Below are 14,419 nucleotides of genomic sequence, written 5' to 3'. Positions count from 1 at the left end.
CTCAGTCCTTGGGGTGCATTTTTTCCCCTCACAGGTGAACACGCTCCAGAACTGGCTAGCAGAATTCAACATGTGGCTCCCCGCGCCCGAAACGCTTCCTGCTGACTATAACCCGAAAGAAATTCAGCCACGCTTCTTCAAAGTCCATATCCTGAATGATGAACACAAGTAGGTGCCATGGGTTCCCCCTCGGAGCAACTAGTCTGCTTCTCGGGCAGCTGTAGGATCCGCATGTCTGTCGCACGTCCGCAGGCTGATCAGCTGATCTCATTCCATGCTCTGCCCTTTTACTTTCTCTCCCTCTGCACAGATGCAGAATATGCCCTTGTGGGAGGATTTCAGTACATGGAAAATGTGCATCTTTTTGTGAGGGGTTAGATTTCTCTTACCCCTTTTTTATGCCCTTCTCTGCCAAGGTAGTTAAGACCAAAGCAGACTGTGAAGAGCTTCAAAAAGATCTCCCCAAACTAAGTGATTGGGCAACAAAATGGCAAATGAAATTTAATGTGGATAAATGTAAAGTAACGTACATTGGGAAAAATAACCCCAACTACACATATAATATGATGGGGGCTAATTTAGCTGCAGCTAATCAGGAAAGAGATCTTCGAGTCATCATGGATAGTTCTCTGAAGACGCCCATGCAGGGTGCAGCGGCACTCAAAAAAGCAAACAGGATGTTAGGAATCATTAAAAAAGGGATAGAGAATAAGACGGAGAATATCTTATTGCCCTTATATAAATCTATGGTACACCTACATCTGGAATACTCCGTACAGATGTGGTTTCCTCGTCTCAAAAAAGATATACTGGCATTAGAAAAGGTTCAGAGAAGGACAACTAAAATGATGAGGGGTTTGGAACGGGTCCCATATGAGGAGAGATTAAAGAGACTGGGACTTTTCAGCTTGGAAAAGAGGAGACTGAGGGGGGATATGATAGAAGTATATAAAATCATGAGTGGTGTGGAGAAAGTGAATAAGGAAAAGTTATTTTACTTGTTCCCGTAATATAAGAACTAGGGGCCACCAAATAAAACTAATGGGCAGCAGGTTTAAAACAAATAAAAGGAAGTTCTTCTTCACACAGTGCATAGTCAATCTGTGGAACTCCTTGCCTGAGGAGGCTGCGAAGGCTAGGACTATAACAGGGTGTAAAGGAGAACTAGATAAATTCATGGAGGTTAAGTCCATCAATGGCTATTAGCCAGGATGGGTAAGGAACGGTGTCCCCAGACTCTGTTTGTCAGAGAATGGAGATGGATGGCAGGGAGAGATCGCTGGATCATTACCTGTTTGATTCACTCCTTCTGGGGCACCTGGCATTGGCCACTGTGGCCAAAGGGCCGGATGGACCTTTGGTCTGACCCCGTATGGCCATTCCTATGTTCAAGGTTATCAACTTACCACCATATGGGAAAACTCCTCAAACTCCCGATCTGATGCTGGGTGCGCATTGGTCAGTGGGGGGCCTGCATTGCTTCCTCCACCCTTTAGAAGCCAGTCATATGATTCCTCGGCCGTTATGCACGATTGCTTGCTTAGGAAGTCACGTGATTCCTCGGCCCTTATGCGCGATTGCACACTTAGTGTTGGCTTTTCTGGGAATTGTCACGTTCCTCTCTGATTCCTCCTTTGAACTTTTACGCAGTTTTGCTGTGCCTGCGGGTTTCTAGACGAGTTAGCATCCCTAGGCAGAGTGCAGTCCTTGACACTGTATGCAGAGTGTATTCTTGGCAGCTGCAGCGCTGCACAGTCCTTTTGTTGCACACCGTCTGGTGGAATTTATATCACTCTCCGGGCACTCGAACACGCTTGCTCCCTGAAGCCCTCCCCTCGTGAGAGGACCATCCGTCCTATTCATTTGACTTTCGTTGGAGCCTCTTGGGTGTATCTTATATTGAATGGGGGTTACAGTGCTCTGGTGTGTGGGAAAGCTGGAGGCGGCCAGCCTCTGATCTGAGCTTGTCCTTCATGCTGCTGGGAGGGAAAGGAAATAATTCTGCTACCTCTCGGATTGCTGGCTAGGTATGTGCTGTCAGTGGGCGAGTAGGACAGCCACACACACCAGCGCCCTTTGGAGAGGTCTCGTCCCTAACACTTCACAGAAGAGGAGTCCATTGTCCTGTGAAATATGATTTAGGGTTCAACACAGCAAACTTCACTCAGCACCTCCTGACCTCTAAGGGTTCCCCTTTCTCGGCCACGTTGCCCTCCGTACGCTGGAATCCTCTCCCAGAGCTTCATGGGAAAGGGGTCAGTGCACGTGTCCGCTGGTCTGAGCTCATGCCAGCAAGCCTTTTGAGTTGGAGAGCAGGCCCTGTCCCTTAGCAGGAACCCTTTCCGCAGGTCCCTGTGTGCCCAAGGAAGAGGTCTCATGGCTTGTGCATTTGTTTGTCTAGGACGACGGCTGCCCGAGCGAAAGTGGTGACTGACTGGGTGACAGACGGTGGGGTGCTGCTGATGGGCTATGAGATGTACCGTCTCCTCTCGCTGAAGAAGTCCTTTGCCAGTGGCAGGAAAAAGAAAACAAAGAAACAAGCTGGCCCTGTCATTATCGACTTGGATGAGGAGGACCGGCAGCAGGAGCTTCTGAAAGGTGGGCGGGGAGACTTCCTGGGAAATACTTGCCTGTCTTGCAGCCGGGAGACTCTACTAATGCCAGCTGGCTCAATGAGCAAATGGTGACTGGGCAGCTGAGAACAGCTGCTTTGCACATACGCACCGATGTCAGAGGTGGTTACCATTAACCCCAGGACTGGATTTGCTGTCAGCTTACATGTGTGCAGATTCTAAATGAACGTCGGGCTAGCAAAAGGTGCAGGAGAGACTTGGCTACCAGCTGAAGTCCTCCAGTTTTTACACAGAGCAGGTGCAGAGTGGTCCCCACCTATCAGCATCACTGCTGTGAAACAACCCTGTTCTGGAAGATTGGTCTTGGAATTAGAAAGGTGTCGGTATTCACTCAGTCCTCGAGCTCCCTGCTGAGGCCGCAAATAAAGGAGGCAACCTGTGTGCTGAGCTAGTGAAAGGACCACTAGGGACTAGGCAGACTCCCAACTCCCATGAAATGAACCTCAGATGACTCGGGTCTCTACCAACCCAGGCCAGATTGGAGCTGGTGGCTCAAGAGCCGGTTTCCAATTGCTAGAGCCATCTTGGTTTCTGGGCAAAAGTTAGAGAGCCAAGATGCGGGGAGGTCCTATCTTTTATTGGACCAGCTCCTGTGGGTGAGAGAGACATGCTTTCGAGCCACCACAGAGCTCTCCTTCAGGTCTCTGTCCTGATCTCTAGTCTCCTGCAGAAGAGCTGGGTGTAAGCTCCCACGGTCATCTCTCTGCCCAGTAGAAGTTTGCCCAGTACAAGATATTACCACTCCCACCTTGTCTCTCTCGTATCCAGGAACCGACGCGACACTGCAAACCAGAGCTTGGTTTCGACTTTCGTAATTGCTCATTTTTTGTTCTGTTGAGCAAGCTGCCCTGTGAAGCAGGGCCACCAGCTGACCATGTAACTCCGTGTTCCTTTCCTGCAGGGATCGAGAAGGCTTTATCCCGCCCTGGCCCGGATGTAGTTATCTGTGATGAGGGACACCGGATTAAGAACTGCCATGCCAGCACATCCCAGGCCCTGAAGAACATCCGCTCCAGGCGGCGGGTGGTGCTGACGGGCTACCCGCTCCAGAACAACCTCATTGAGTACTGGTGCATGGTAGACTTTGTTCGGCCTGACTTCCTGGGCACCCGGCAGGAGTTCAGCAACATGTTCGAGCGCCCCATCCTGAATGGGCAGTGTATTGACAGCACGCCTCAGGATGTCCGTCTCATGAGGTACCGCAGCCACGTCCTGCATAGTCTGCTGGAGGGCTTTGTTCAGAGGTGAGTCCCCGTCAAGGGTGCCGCAGTGTGGTCCGCACCGCCAGCTCCTTCGTCACAGTTAGCCACGTGGATTGAGCAGTGTGTCTGTTACAGTGTATTCGTTACAGCTCCATCCAAGGAGCTGAAAGCATTTTACAGCCTGGGGTACCCTTACAGGAGAGGGGAGGCAGAAATCCTCCCCATTTTACAGATGAGGACCCAGAGGCACAGAAAGGGCAAGTGATGTGGCCTGTAGGATCCCTTGCCAAAGACAGAAATAGACACCTGACGTCTTAATTTCTAGTGCAGCATTTCAGTTGCAAATTTGTCCATCCTGATTTAGCACCATGGTTAGCTACACCTTCAGCAATGCATCTTACCATTGTCCTGGGGTGTTCTAACATTTGCTGTTTGCTAAGAGTTTACTGTACTTATTTGGCTTCAGTTGTAATGTGTCCTACATTAGAAACTCTCGTGACTGGAGTGCCTTCTCTTTGCCATCATCCAAAATCTTACCCTGATGGCTAGAGCCCTGTGCGGATACAAAATTTGTATCTGCAAAAATGAGCTGTGGATATCCACACTGACGTCTGTGGCTGCAGATACCCGCTTTATATCAGTAGGTATCTGCAAATCTGCACGGTTCTAGATACAAAATTTGCATCCCCATCCACGTCCCTGTCTGCAAAAATGAGCTGCGGCCTATCCGCATCCGCCTGCGGCTATGGCGTGCCTATCCGCATCCGCCTGCGGCTATGGCGTGCCTATCAGCATCCGCCTGCGGCTATGGCGCGGATATCTGTGTATTTGCAGGGCTCTACAGAGACACTAACCCTGAACAATCTTTCTCTCGTCGTTTCCTGATTGCCTCTGCAGGCGAGGCCATAATGTACTCAAGGCTCAGCTTCCCTACAAAGAAGAGCATGTTATCCTGGTGCGCCTATCCAAAATCCAGCGGGCTCTTTACACAGAGTTCATGAACCGGTTCCGGGATGCAGGCAACAGTGGCTGGCTGGGGCTGAACCCGCTTAAGGCTTTCTGCGTCTGTTGTAAGGTAGGTTTTGGCAAGAGGGTCACTCTTCCTGCAGCAAACAGGGAAAGGGCAGGGGTCTGACATCGTGTTGGCAAGAGGTGGGATGTAGATACAGACAAGATACCTGAGCGCATCTTAAGCAGTAGTGTGCATGTTCCTGTGCATGGTGTAATCTAGTGTCCTCGGGGTATCACTATTCCCATGTTAAAGATGGGAAACTGAGTCATAAACAGTTAAATTGACCTGCCCAGATTTGTAAAGAAGCCTGTGCCAGAGCCAGGAACTGCACTAGGATGATCCAAGGCCCAGCCTTTAACTGCAAGAAAATCCTTCATTTCTCAGAGTGCAAACAGCATTCTTCACATATGCATATGTGTGTGTGTGTTTGTGGGTCTTCATTCATCAGTCACCAGACAGAGGAGCTTTAGATCATTAAACCTGGTAACATGTCTTGATCGGAACAGTTTGTACCTTGTGCTAAGACAGAATCACAGTTTCATTTTTGCTTGTTGACTGGAATCCTCCTAACTTTTGTAGCAGGCAAAGTTTCCATGCTGATCTACTACAGGGGACTTGAAAATATGCAGCCAGAGTCCCTGGCATTAAACATTCTAATGCTGAGAGACTAGTTTAATTTGTGGCTCTTTCAAATGAATTTGGAGGGGAGTCATTGGATTAACGATATCCCTGCCGGGAATTAGCATATGCCTGTGCGAGAGATGTTCCTTGTTCCCAAGCTCCTCGGGTGGGTTTGTGCTAATGCGGTGACACCTTTTCCCTTTTCCTCACCTCGAAGATCTGGAACCACCCAGATGTGCTGTATGAGGCGCTGCAGAAAGAGAATCTGGCGAATGAGCAGGACCTGGATGTGGACGACCTGGGCACAGCTGGAACAAACTCTCGCTGTCAGCCGCCGGGAATGAAAGTCAAAACAGAGAGTGGTGCTTTGGCCTCACCCATGGGAGAAGCTACCAACAGCAAGTTCATTCAGGGCATTGGCTTCAACCCCTTTCAGGAGAGAGCAAATCAAGTCGTGACATACGAGTGGGTGAGTACCAGCGCCATGAGACTCCTAGCCCAGAGCTTTCTTTGGACCCTGTTGTTGGGGGCAGTGCACTGTGTGTCGATTTGAGAATTGGCATAAAAAACCCTGTGTAGCTGGGATCTTGCTTCTAGTTCTGGTGCTTTCTCACCTGTTACGAGGGATCTCTGCTCTGAAGCTTTGTCTTGGCCAGTGTGTGTAAAAGGCTGCTCGTGGGAATTATGAGGCTCCGGTAAAGCTGGTGCTGTACTTTACTCCTGGCTTGGATCAGGCCCGGATGGAGCAGTGTCTGTCTTCTCACCAGCATGGCTGTGGTCAGGACTTGCACGGGGGTGAGATGGCAGAAGCGTGCGTGGAATAAGGCAGTGCTGATGCTAGTGGGCATCTTGAGGCTATGGCAGAATAAATTAATTCTCCTAGTACTGGAAGGGACCTTGAAGGTCATCAAGTCCAGTCCCCTGCCTTCACAGCAGGACCAAGTACCATCCCTTACAAACTTTTGCCACAAATCCCTAAATGGCCTCCACAGGGATTGAACTCACAACCTTGGGCTTAGCAGGCCAATACACAAACCACTGAGCTATCCCTCCCCCCATGGAAGTGATTCCTGTTCCTGGACTGAAGAGTCTTTGTCTACCTATTGCCCAAGAAATCTGGAGTTTGAAACACCCTGGATCCTCTGTCGGGAGTCAGCAGTGGTCAAAACCATCCCTTCTCTCTGGGCCCGCCTGGACGTGTCTCACTTCCGGACTGTGCTGCACTAAATGATTCTTGTCACCTTGAGACAGAGTTGTAACGTGCTCCGTAAGGGGCTGCCTTGGAAGCTGCAGTGGGCAGAATGCATCAGCCAGCTTCACCTTTTATACTAGCTCTCCAGCCGCTGGACTGGTTTCCTGCACACTTCCAGATGCGAGTCCTTGACTTGGTGGGCCTACAAGGGTACTTGGGGGAAAGCTGTTGCTTGTTAGTCACCCCAGCAGTTGTGACTGTCGAGCGAACAGTCCCCCGACTTAAATGACAGGCTGATGGCCGGTTATTCTCAACAAGTGGCTGGGGGTGTCTGGAACTTGGAGGGGTTTGTGGAGACGTGACTCCTTAGGGCTACCTTGGGCTTATTGCATTTTGGAAAGCACATGTTGTTATGCCTGGGTACCTGCCCCTGTAACCGAGTCTCTGGTCTCTGGGTAGGCCAAGGACATCCTGTGCGATTACCAGACGGGTGTTCTGGAGAACTCGCCCAAGATGGTGCTACTCTTCCACCTGATCGAGGAAAGCGTGCAGCAGGGAGACAAGATCCTGGTCTTCAGGTAAGAGGAAGTCTCGATGGCTGCTCCTCGGGCCAGGGCGGGGCTGCGTTTGGCGGTTAGACGGGGGAGGATGAGACCGACGGTGATCCCCCATGACAGCTGCCTGTCGCTGTGCAGTGTTGGTTGGTCGTTCCCATTGTTCTGCTGTCCATTGATTTTTGTAGCCTTTTTCTCCCCAGAGGTGTCAGTGACAAGGGGGTGCCCCCTTGAATCACTCTCTGAGTGCTAGCAAGGGGGGGGACAAGTTCTGCACTTCTAGTTACACTGCTAGGGGCTTTCCTGAGCAGCACCCTTGATTTTTGCAGCCAGAGTCTGTCCACGCTGTCTGTCATTGAGGAGTTCTTGGCCAAGAGACCAATGCCCAGTCGTCCGGGCTCAGATGCGCAAGGCGTTCATAACTGGGTCCGAAATCTCCATTATTACAGTGAGTACAGACCGACCTCCTCACTTCCTCTGGGCCCGCTTCGCCCTCTGCAGCTGAGCTAGCTCCTGGCATGCTGCGGTTCCCTCCGGCTTCTCGCCATGCTCACCTGTGCCTTTGTCTTCCCTCCGTCTCGTGTGAGCTGGCCTGGGTGTGCTCGGGTGTGTGTTTAATGTTCCCCAGGATGGACCAATCATTTCCCAGTCTTTTCTCTGACTCTGTGAGCCGCTTAACTATCACTTCTTTAATAAAACCTTCTTTACTTGCACCGCTTGGACACTTAACTCTTACGCCTCTGGAGCCTTGTTCAGTGCTTGTGAGTTTTCCTCCTGCTCTAGTCTTTGTTCCCTTCAGTAGCCAATTCCTGTGCCAGGGCAGGAGTGTTAGGCCAGCTGGCTGGACGCGGTGTCCCTGAGAGCTCCTGGCAGGCATGCTAAGTGTGTGTAAATGGCTTTAGCCCCTCTCCTGACTCCAGCTCTCTTCCTTGTGAATGAGCTGTGCCCCGATCACACGTACTGCATCGTCTTGTCTGATTCCTCCGCATATACTCAGGTTGGGTCGGGGGCATTTGCCAGCAGCTTGTGTTAGGTGGTCGTACTGTACTGGTGCCTGTTACCAATGCTGGTATTTCAGGCATTTGTGACCGGTACTACAGACTTCCTACCGGAGAGCTGAGCCCCTGGGCTAGATCCCAGTGCCCTATAACTGTACGTTTCCGGTTCAGCTGTAAGCCCTGTACCTGCTGTAGAATCTGGCTTATGCCAGACTCCTGGTTTGCACTCATTCACTACTGCAGCTGGCCGCGTCCTTGGCCGACGGTGCGGTGTGTGTTTGACTGGGGAGAAGTGGGCGCTGGCCGGGACAGCTTGTTGTGTGTGGATGTGTTGCCTGGAATGGCTGGGAAGCTCTGTCTGAGTTTGGTCGCTTGGTGTCTGCGGGGTGACGGCATTTTCATGGTGCAGGTTCTCTGCCAACCCGACGGGATCGTTGGGTTTTGATGGTTCTCCCAGTGCAAAGGGTTTTTAAACACCTCTCTGATTCTCTCGCCAGGGCTGGATGGCAGCACTTCTGCCTCGGAACGTGAGCGATTGATTAACCAGTTCAATGACCCCAGTAACGGCTCTGTGTGGCTCTTCCTTCTGTCCACCCGGTGAGTTGTCAGCAGCCTGGAATGGAAGGATGGGCTGAAGGAGTCTTTCATTGGTGGGATGGAAACAGGAGCGTTTCAGACCAAAGAATTCTTTGCACTTGCTCTGCCTGGATGCTTAGGACCAGAACTCCTTGGAGTAGAAAGACTGGGAAGAACGGTGGTTTCGAAACGTGGTTTGTGTTTTCTTTAAGAGCTGGCTGTTTGGGTGTCAACCTGATTGGAGCCAACAGAGTTGTGGTGTTCGACGCCTCTTGGAACCCATGCCACGATGCACAGGCGGTGTGCCGGGTGTACCGCTACGGGCAGAAGAAGCCGTGCCACATTTACCGGCTGGTTTCGGATTACACCTTGGAGAAGAAGATCTATGACCGCCAAGTCTCCAAGCAGGGGATGTCAGGTAGAGCCTGAACTCTTGTGCCAATACGTCATCTTGCTTTCTTCCCTTGTGCTCTCTAGCCCGTGAACGGCGTCAGCATGACTTTGGAGACGCTTCCTTTTGTCTAAGGTTGGCAACAAACTGCTGCTAGAAGAAGGGACGCTACAGAGGCATTCAGCCTGGGCAGTTGTGATGTTTTTATAGTTTGAAGTGAGCCCAGAGCTTGTAAAAGTGAAGGGTTAAGCAGCCTTGGTTTGAGCCAGCATGGTGCTTGATGTGCCTGGTTCATGCCTTCCGCCGCTGAGTGCCTGCACACCTACATCCAGGCTGTGGAGCCTTGTGCAAGAGCAGAGAGGCTGGTGGGGGTGTCGGGGACAGCCAGAGGCGGGGAGATCAGGGTTTAACTTCTGTCTGCTCTGCCTCGGCTTAGACTGGGCGAGTTGCCGCAGTGCTCCACGACTCGGTTCCCCAGGCCTACCTCTGAGCAAGTACGTATGCGTCCTTGCGGCGACCTGCGTGCTGGGATTGTTCCAACCCTGGCCCTCGGGCGCAAAAACTGCCGGGGAGCTAGCTTGTGCCAGGTTTTGTGGTGGGGTTGGGAGATGCACAAGTGGGAGGTGACCCAAAAGAGCCAGGTGAGAATTTAACTCCAGGGCAGCTCAGTGCCCTGCCGCTGTGGGCGCTCTGACATCCATGTCCTGGGCTCTTAACGCAGGGGAATTTCATCAGCCATATGGTACGTACAGAGCCCGTGATTCCCAGGGAGTTCATGGCCCACACCCAGTTGGTGGGAGATGTGGAGAGCAAAGCGTCCCCGATCCCCTCCCCCCACAGATGTTTTCGGCTGTGGCAAGCACAGATTCAGTGCTGGGAAGTGGAGAGGAGGGAAGGAGGTGAGTCCAGCAGGGAGCGGTGACCTGTCCCCCTTCTCTGAACGCTGCCTTCTCCCCCCGTTCTCCAGATCGGGTTGTGGATGATCTGAATCCAGTGTTGAACTTCACCCGGAGGGAGGTGGAGAACCTGCTGCACTTCGTAGAAGAGGAGTCAAATCCTGCCCAGCTGGCTTTGGACCCTGTCAAGATGAAGGAGTCTGTCTTACAGCTGGCCTGTCTCAAGTACCCTCACCTTATCACCAAGGTAAGAACGACGGCACGCGAGGCTGCGGCCAGATGCCCTCACCGTTGAGGGAGAAGATGGGGCTGCCTGTGTTCTGCGACCTGGGTTGAGATAAGAGCGTCCCCAAACAGTGTTGGTTACAAGGGGCTGTTTGTTTCTCTGAGACCAGCCCGCGATCAGTGTCGGGGATCAGGACAATGGTGGTTTCCGTGTGGAATCCGGGACCTGTGGTTCAGGGGCAGATTTCTTCAGCCTTGGGTAGAGTGTAGGAAGGACACGTGTGGCTAGGGCTGATTGAGGTGAGGAGGAAGGAAGGGCCGTGTCTGTCTCGATAGAGGCTCAGGGTGGGAAGGGAAGCCCGCAGTAGGACGCCATTCGTGCGTGGTGTATTGTGTGGGTTGTGAGCAACGTTCCCGCTAATCTTTTCCATCCAGGTGCGGAATAATTCTATGTGCACTGAGGCACATGCAGATGTGCACCACCAGTAGGAACACACACTGAGCTGTGGGCACTAATCAGCGGGGTGGCATTTGAATCTCTCCTGAGCTGCCGCACGGGGTGTGAGTGCTCCGTGGGGAGCTCCCTGTGGAGTTTGGGCACAGAAGTACCCCCGGGTCCTCCCTTTCCCAAAAGCGCCCCCCGGGAAGGCTGATGCCAGTGTGCGGAATACTGCGCACAGCCTGCCGCGATGCAGGCGGGTTTGTGGCATTTGGCTTTGCTGCCGTCTTGTGGTACGTTCAGTGTGTCCTGTGCCGTGACTGCAGGAGCCTTTCCAGCACGAGTCGCTGCTGATTGACCGGAAGGAGCACAAGCTGACCAAGGCAGAGAAGAAGGCCGCGAAGAAGAGCTACGAGGAAGAGAAACGAGCCTCCGTCCCCTACACCCGGCCGTCCTACGCCCAGTATTACCCAGCCAGTGACCAAAGCCTGACCAGCATCCCTGCCTTCAGCCAAAGGAACTGGTGGGTGCTTGCTTCCGTCCACGTTCAGCCCAGGGGAGAGGCAGGGGCAGGGAAAACACCCGGAGCAGACGGAGACTAATCCGTTACACGTGGCTCCTAGGAAATACTGAGGCCGGGCGACGCCCCCTTCCTCTGCCAGCTGTACATAGAATCATAGAATGCTAGGACTGGAAGGGACCTCGAGAGATCACCGAGTCCAGTCCCCTGCCCCCATGGCAGGACCAAATACTGTCTAGACCATCCCTGATAGTCGTTTATCTAACCTACTCTGAAATATCTCCAGAGATGGGGATTCCACAACCTCCCTGGGCAATTTATTCCAGTGTTTGACCACCCTGACAGCTAGGAACTTTTTCCTAATGTCCAACCTAAACCTCCCTTGCTGCAGTTTAAGCCCATTGCTGCTTGTTCTGTCTTCAGAGGCCAAGATGAACAAGTTCTCTCCCTCCTCCTTATGACACCCTTTTAGATACCTGAAAACTGCTCTCATGTCCCCCCTCAGTCTTCTCTTTTCTAAACTAAACAACCCAATTCCTTCAGCCTTCCCTCATAGGTCATGTTCTCTAGACCTTTAATCATTCTCGTTGCTCTTCTCTGGACCCTCTCCAGTTTCTCTACATCTTTCTTGAAATGCGGTGCCCAGAACTGGACACAGTACTCCAACTGAGGCCTAACCAGCGCAGAGTAGAGCGGAAGAATGACTTCTCGTGACTTGCTCACAACACACCTGTTAATGCATCCCAGAATCATGTTTGCTTTCTTTGCAACAGCATCACACTGCTGACTCATATTCAACTTGTGGTCCACTATAACCCCTAGATCCCTTTCTGCCATGCTCCTTCCCAGACAGTTGCTTCCCATTCTGTATGTGTGAAACTGATTGTTCCTTCCTAAGTGGAGCACTTTGCATTTGTCTTTTTTAAACTTCATCCTATTGACCTCAGATCATTTCTCCAATTTGTCCAGGTCATTTTGAATTACGACCCTATCCTCCAGAGCAGTCGCAACCCCTCCCAGCTTGGTATCATCTGCAAACTTAATAAGCGTACTTTCTATGCCAATATCTAAATCGTTGATGAAGATATTGAACAGAGCTGGTCCCAAAACAGACCCCTGCAGAACCCCACTTGTTATGCCTTTCCAGCAGGATTGTGAACCATTAATAACTACTCTCTGAGTACAGTTATCCAGCCAGTTATGCACCCACCTTATAACAGACCCATCTAAGTTGTATTTACCTAGTTTATTGATAAGAATATCATGCGAGACCGTATCAAACGCCTTACTAAAGTCTAGGTATACCTCATCCACCGCTTCTCCCTTATCCACAAGACTCGTTATCCTATCAATGAAAGCTATCAGATTGGTTTGACACAATTTGTTCTTTACAAATCCATGCTGGCTGTTCCCTATCACCTTGCCACCTTCCAAGTGTTTACCGATGATTTCCTTAATTACTTGCTCCATTATCTTCCCTGGCACAGAAATTAAACTAACTGGTCTGTAGTTTCCTGGGTTGTTCTTATTTCCCTTTTTATAAATGGGCACTAGATTTGCCCTTTTCCAGTCTTCTGGAATCTCTCCTGTCTCCCATGATTTTCCAAAGATGATAGCTAGAGGCTCAGATACCTCCTCTATCAGCTTCTTGAGAATTCTAGGATGCATTTCATCAGGCCCGGGAGGAAGCAGGGAAGGTGGAGGGAGAAAACAGCTGATGAGGCAGGAAGGCTCCCTTGGCAGCCTGGGGCTTTCTCAGGGGCAGAGGGGCACTGGGTGCAGAGGCAGTGGCTGAGAAGGGGCATAGGACCACACTGCAGGATGCTGAATCCAGACAGGCCGTGAGTATCCAGGCCTGCCCCAGACATGCCCAGAGTCCGTCATCTGCCTTCGCTCCACTTGGAACATGCCACTGCCCCAGCTGATGCTCTGGGAATGCTGTGTGCACGCTGGCCGGCCGCTCGCGGGTCTCTGCCGGCGGTAAGACAGCAGCCCCAGGTTGCGGGTGGGGACGCTGCGGTGAGGGGACTGGCCCACAGTCGTGCCGGGAGTGGAGCCTGGGATTCCTGTCTGCTAGTCCTGCGCCTTAACCCCGAGATCAGACCCCCGCTCGCACAGCGCCCTCGCTCCCCGTGAGCTGCCCACGGCCTCTCGCCAACCCTGGGGGCAGGGCCAGAGCGTCTGGGGCTTTGCTGTTGAGGGGATTCTGCCTCCAGGAGCAATCCCCTCTGTGCAGGCCAACACCTGGCAGCGGCGACAGTTTGACACTCTCCTTCTCCCTCCTCCCGCCAGGCGCCCAGTCTTCAAGGGAGAGGACAAGCCAGTGGCGAGCGTCCGCCCCGTTCAATCCACCCCCATTCCTATGATGCCGCGACATGTCCCCTTGGGTGCCATGGGCTCGGCCTCCGGTTCCAACCCCGCTGTCAACTTCCCCATCAACTACCTGCAGCGCGCTGGGGTCCTCGTCCAGAAGATTGTCACCACGACAGGTCAGCCATTCCTCGGGAGCCACAGCTGGCTGGGAGCCCAGGGCAGGGCGCCCAGAGGGAAGGCGGGCTGGGCGTCCCTCGGGGTAGAGCAGCGTCCCCGACAGCAAGCGGTCTCCTCTGCGGCCCAGCGAGCCAGACGAGGCTCCTGAGTGTGGTTGTGTCAAGGAGAAAGCGCTCCGCGTGGGAATTGATGTGTGCCCCCGAAGCGCATGCTGCGGCTTTTCCAGTGAAGAGCCGGAGGCAGACCAGAGGCAAGGGGGGCGGGGAGAAGGCTGTCTCCTTGCAGCCTCTTGGCTGTGAGCTGCCCTGCCGCCCCCTGCCACGGAGGAGAGGGAGAAACTGGCTGGTCCAGAGCCTGGTTCTGATTCTCTGCCCTAGGTAGAGCCGCCTGGGCACACTCTTGCACCAGCTGACAGCAGTGGCTAGGCACTGTGCCAGCTGGGCCCGGCCAGAGTGCCCGGCTGTTCCCTTTCCTTACCGCATTGAGGGAGGGTGAGGAGGCAGCTCTGCCAGCTGGAGGCCTTGGGGGATTTCCCCGTTCCTGGGGAATCTCCAGCAGGGGCCTTGCCCTGCAGCTGGGCAAGGGGGTAAAAGAGGGCATTGGCTGCCCCAGGATACTGATGGGGCAGCTTGAGGCCAGGCAGGTTGCACTGGGGTGCCCCGTTCAGTCC

The 14,419-nt window shown here is 52.8% G+C and overlaps 1 protein-coding gene across 4 annotated transcripts in view; it reads left to right on the top strand.

The window, feature by feature from the left end:
• Positions 1-14,419, top strand: part of RAD54L2 (RAD54 like 2) — a 95,674-nt gene that overhangs the window by 73,876 nt on the left and 7,379 nt on the right. For all 4 annotated transcript variants that reach the window (XM_075939462.2, XM_075939463.2, XM_075939464.2 and 1 more), the window contains 12 exons: positions 35-168; positions 2,402-2,598; positions 3,535-3,877; positions 4,733-4,910; positions 5,686-5,937; positions 7,120-7,238; positions 7,544-7,662; positions 8,710-8,809; positions 9,001-9,206; positions 10,147-10,322; positions 11,066-11,262; positions 13,552-13,748. In XM_075939462.2, the coding sequence (XP_075795577.2) occupies positions 35-168; positions 2,402-2,598; positions 3,535-3,877; positions 4,733-4,910; positions 5,686-5,937; positions 7,120-7,238; positions 7,544-7,662; positions 8,710-8,809; positions 9,001-9,206; positions 10,147-10,322; positions 11,066-11,262; positions 13,552-13,748 (2,218 nt within the window). The remainder of the gene's footprint in view (positions 1-34; positions 169-2,401; positions 2,599-3,534; positions 3,878-4,732; positions 4,911-5,685; positions 5,938-7,119; positions 7,239-7,543; positions 7,663-8,709; positions 8,810-9,000; positions 9,207-10,146; positions 10,323-11,065; positions 11,263-13,551; positions 13,749-14,419) is intronic.

The sequence above is a fragment of the Pelodiscus sinensis genome, chromosome 11 (genome assembly GCF_052426305.1).
Source record: "Pelodiscus sinensis isolate ZL-2025 chromosome 11, ASM5242630v1, whole genome shotgun sequence".
NCBI lineage: Eukaryota > Metazoa > Chordata > Testudines > Trionychidae > Pelodiscus > Pelodiscus sinensis.
Note: the sequence above shows the minus strand (reverse complement) of the source record. Positions and strands in the feature narration are given on the sequence as shown.